Source organism: Neodiprion lecontei, chromosome 7 (assembly GCF_021901455.1).
Source record: "Neodiprion lecontei isolate iyNeoLeco1 chromosome 7, iyNeoLeco1.1, whole genome shotgun sequence".
Taxonomy (NCBI): Eukaryota; Metazoa; Arthropoda; class Insecta; order Hymenoptera; family Diprionidae; genus Neodiprion; species Neodiprion lecontei.
The window spans coordinates 1,192,406-1,197,558 of record NC_060266.1 but is presented as its reverse complement, the minus strand read 5'-3'; the positions used below and the strand labels follow the sequence as shown (position 1 = coordinate 1,197,558).

The window sequence follows — 5,153 nt, the reverse complement described above, 5'->3', positions numbered from 1 at the left end:
TATACGGTAGAATCGTTAATGGTCAATCCGACAATTTATAATTTATAATTTATTTATGATGATTTCTGATGATGTATCCGACGCGAGTGAATTAGTAAGTGCGGATTGATTGTGATAGTTTATATTTAATCGTAGTGCGGTTCGGTGGCCACGTGTTATCGGAGTGATTTTATGCATCAATCAGGGCATTTGCAGTCACGCACATTCAATACCGTTAAAATTATCGTCGGCGGAAGAAATAGTCAGTCAGCAAACCAAGAATTTTATAAAGCTCATATCCACGATGCTTCGAGTCAGGACAACGCGGTACACGCTGCTGCACGATATCAGACATCGACCTCGTCTTCGAATTTGGATTTCACATGCGTCACAATCGTACCCTGAAAAAAGTGAGTATTATGTATAAAAAATATTCCCACTCATCTTGCCTACTCAATTTATAACGTTTCTAACAGCACAAAAACTCGCTAGATCGTATATTCGCTGCGTATAAAATTACACATTGTACAAGATTTCAGGCATTTTTTCTAACATTTTCTTAATTTTCGTGAATAAACTGCAGGTTTGTCAGCATCGAAGGTAGTTTAGTGGCCTTTCATTTTGATGATACAATGTAGCTCTTAATGATAGTTTTGTTGATTTTCTCGTTAAACTTGCAGTGTCGTAAAAAATGAAAAATTAGTTGTCTACAAATTCTTGGCAAAGTCGAATAAAATTTGATCACGTGGGCTTACGTGGTTCGGCAACTCGCTGCACACGCGTATATTGCGCGGTTGCCTGTCAGGACTTACGGCAGGCGTCCCAATTACGTTACCGAATGAAGCTATATCGCGAGTTTGTAGGAAATACGATTTGATAAAAAAAAGAGGTGGCGCATGCGCGCCGGAAGTCACAGTTGGCAGACGACGTTCGCCTGACCGATCACGCCTGCCTCGTTCGCTTGACACGCGACCAGCAGGTGAACCGATCAGGTCAGCTGTCAAAAGAGCTGCAGCGTTGACTTGTACCATTTTCATTGTTTTATTCGCAATGTGTGCGGTGGTGTGATGAGTGAAACATCGTCGTTGACGCAGCAAAACAACCGCGAAAGCAGAAAATAAAACAGACAGCATGTGTCAGTCAGCATACGTGGTATAGATGAGGTGCGATATTGATAACCTAAATACAAACCCAAACTCAAACCCGGTCCCAAATCCCTCGACATCAATCTTCTAGCGAATTTTGTATCGCGCAGAAAAAAGTGACGACATGACCGACGATGTTGCATGATGTGCGCGTCGGTGGAGGTACAAATGCAATCAACCATCGATCCACCTCAACTTTTTCAAACGAAGACGCTGCTGTCGGCGAGACAACTTTCAAGAAGAAGAAGAAGAAGAAGAAGAAGAATCGAAGAGAGAAAATGAAGTCTATACGGGATTGGCGCCAGGCTCTACGCACTCCCCACGTTTACAGAGTTGGAAACAGCACCTTTCGGGTGCAGAGCCAGTTCCTGCTAGTCGTCGCCGCTGTACTGACTGTCCTGGTGATATTCTACACCTTTCCAAATCTTACCAGTACTCTCAAGTACAGTTTTGCGCACTCTCGTGCCCCTGCTTCCGCCTGCCACTACTACAAGTACAACAATACCTACCCGCTCACCAAGTCGGTCAGAACAAAGGTTGGCTTCTCATTCAGGATAGCCATAATTAGCGATCTTGATCAGGAATCGAGGAACCTCGAGAGCAAGGATTCTTGGTACAGTATCATGAAACGCGGCAGTTTGCTCTGGGTTCCGGAGAGAAATTTTATCTCGGTTACGTGGGACGATAAAGACATCATCCTCCAGTCTTCCTTAGCCATGAAAGGTAGAGGCATGGAACTCTCTGAGCTCGTCACCTTCGACGGAAGACTTCTTACCATGGACGACAGAACGGGCATGATATATTCCATTGAGGGAGACCAGGTGTATCCGTGGGTTATTTTGATGGATGGAAATGGAAAGAATCCCAAGGGTGAGACTTTAAAACTGATCGTTACGTTCCCAACAGTGAGCAAGTTGTAGGGCGATAAGAGGAGCTAGAGATACAAGATTGTCGTCTGATGATAACGCTACTCTGCTTATCATTTTTAGGGTTCAAGTCTGAGTGGGCGACCGTCAAGGACGAACAGCTTTACGTTGGCAGTATGGGCAAAGAGTGGACGACAAGCGCAGGCGAATTTGTCAACAACAATCCTCAGTGGGTGAAAACCATCTCTGTACTCGGAGAGACGCATTCGCTGAATTGGGTTTCAAATTACAAACGAATGAGGCAGTCACTCAACATAGAATTTCCCGGTAATATGGAAAAATATGAGGATGTATATTTCCATGCAAGTTTCATTCTGAATCCACTCTGTTGATTGCAAAGCAGTCCACGAAACAGTTGTGCAAACAGATGTACACGTGTTTGCTGCGCAAACAAATTAGCCAAGAATACTTCCTTAGTCTAGGCTTAATCAAACAGAAAAATTGGAACGACACCTACGAGTGTTATTTAATTTCTGAAATGTACATTTGTTATTCACCTATGTCTTCACAGGTTACATGATACACGAGTCAGGCGTGTGGAGCGACGTTCATAAAAGTTGGTTTTTCCTACCCAGAAGATGTTCGGAGGAACAGTACAACGAAACCAAAGACGAAAGCATGGGGTGTAACGTGCTGCTGACGGCGGATGAAAACTTTTTAAACATCAAGGTAGAGTGGCTGCGAGTGTTTTGCCGGCAGAAATTCTTTTTATTGACGTTAACAAATATTCTTTAAACAGGAAGATATATAGTCATAAAGAAGAAGAGAAGAGAAGAGAAAATTTGAGTTCTATGTAATCGTTCGATGTTCGTTTCGCAGGTAACCAGAGTTGGAACTCTGATACCGATACGAGGATTCGCTAGTTTTAAATTCTTGCCCGGTTCCAAGGACGAGATAATCGTCGCCCTGAAAACCGAAGAGAATCAGGGCCGCATGGCTACTTATATTACCGCTTTTACAATCGACGGATTATCGATACTGTCCGAAACCAAGGTTTCTGATAAAAAGTTCGAGGGTATCGAATTTGTATGATATATCAACGACAACGGGCGTGACGATTATATAAAAAATCTCCACGAGGTACTAATAATATAATCTCGCGGCTACAGACTTGAATGAATAATTCGATCACAGTTCCTGCAGCTCGTTTAAAATTGTGTATTATATTTTTATTTATATATGCGTGTACATATTATCGAGAGAAGAGGCATAAGGAAAGGGTGAAACAAAAAAAGAAAAAAAATTATATATGTTGATAGAAAATTTGTTATAATCACATGTTCATTTGTATGTATAGTAATAATTATAATAAGTATTATTATTATTATTATTATCATTATTATTATTACAATCACTATTAATTCTGCTTATATTGAGAAAAAAATCGATCCACACAACCGATCGCTTTTTCTTTTTTCATCCATCATTCCGTTTGATTCATTTTGTTGTATTTATTTTTCTCTTATCCTCGATGACGAATGAAAGAAAGAGTTTTAAATGAAAAAGGAAACGAGAAGAGGGAGGGGGGGAAAATAGTTGTTGCGTTGGCGAACTTTCTCCGATAAATGAGTAGACCAAATAAAAGGAAGATATTATTTTTCCCTGATAGTTGGATGTCTGCGTATATTTGAAACCAAAAACAAATTATTTTTTTCCGATCTTTGAAGAATCTGAAAGATTCTTGCATTAGAATTGTTTTAGGAAGTATAGATTATACTCGAGTGTACGCTAGGCTGTAATATACGCGATGAAAACAAAGTTTCCTCGAATGTATCGATATCGACATTATTGTTTCAATAATGCGCTGCATTTCGGCAGGCTCTGTGACGTCACGATTAAACAATCGCGAATCGATCTAACCGCCATTTGTAAACAACGGGGTTCGCGGACGCTCTTCGGATCGCCGTTTGCCGTGAGTCTAATATTCTTGTAATATTCTTGCATTAGAATTGTTTTAGAAGTATACATTATATCCGAGTGTACGCTAGCCTGTAATGTACGTGATAAAAAGAAGGTTTCCTCTCATATCGATATCGATATTACAGTTTCAACAATGCGCTGCATTTTGGCAGGCTCTGTGACGTCACGATTAAACAATCGCGAACCGATCCAGCCGCCATTTGTAAATAACGACGTTCGCGAACGTTCTTCGGATCGGCCGTTTGTCGTGCGAGTAATATTCTTTAATTAGAATCATGTTCGAACGTTAAACAATCGTATCAACGCGTGATCAATCAATATATTCGTTCGTAAAGCTTCGTGCCACAATAGCAGCGAACATAAGTATCGCCGGTCGGCCGGTTATCCGTGATGTCGCGTCTCTTCTTGCCGCGACAAGTTTAGACTCGCCGTCGGTTCTTCGCGATCGTTTTCCCGGTGTTCCAAAGTCAATTTTTCGCTCTGTGAAATCGTGCTCGATGAAAAATCTGAAATTCCTCGCTTCTACGAAAATTCATTTGTACGGTAGAATCGTTAATCGTCAATCCGATAATTTATAATTTATTTATGGTGATTTCTCATGGTGTATCCAACGCGAGTGAATCAGTGAGTGCGGATTGATTGTGATAGTTTATATTTAATCGTAGTGCGGTTCGGTGGCCACGTATTATCGGAGTGATTTTGTGCATCAATCAGGGCATCTGCAGTCACGTACATTCAATACCGTTAAATTCTCGTCGGCGGAATAAATAGTGAGTCAGCAAACAAGAATTTTATAAAGCTCATATTCACGATGCTTCGAGTCAGGACAACGCCGTTCACGCTGCTGCACGATATCAGACATCGACCTCGTCTTCGAGTTTGAAGAATCGATCGTAGAAAAGCTGGGCACAAAAAAGAAAATCAAAGAGCAAAACGAGCGTCAATGATCAGAGGGTATTGAAAAAACTTGCCTTCCTGTTGTTTTATCTTGAAATTAAGCTACACGCGTAATTATTTCACATTTTCTCAGTTTCATGCTTCCGTGGAACAATAATAACACGTAGGTTCCTATAATATAATAACACATTTTGAGACTTTTTCAAATTATATACCTCGCGCGTTTGTTGCTTAACGTACGTGTACGAAAAAGTGTCGTACACGTGTATCGTACATCGCTGTATAT

The 5,153-nt window shown here is 40.9% G+C and overlaps 1 protein-coding gene across 1 annotated transcript; it reads left to right on the top strand.

Annotated features, from left to right (window-relative positions):
- The first annotated feature begins 906 nt into the window (after nucleotides 1–906).
- Nucleotides 907–3,658, top strand: LOC107218295 (soluble calcium-activated nucleotidase 1). Its single transcript, XM_015656126.2, has 4 exons — nucleotides 907–1,994; nucleotides 2,114–2,317; nucleotides 2,562–2,719; nucleotides 2,870–3,658. The coding sequence occupies exons 1-4, from the start codon at nucleotides 1,259–1,261 to the stop codon at nucleotides 3,080–3,082; spliced, it is 1,311 nt and encodes a 436-aa protein (XP_015511612.2). The 5' UTR covers nucleotides 907–1,258; the 3' UTR covers nucleotides 3,083–3,658.
- The last annotated feature ends 1,495 nt before the right edge of the window (nucleotides 3,659–5,153 follow it).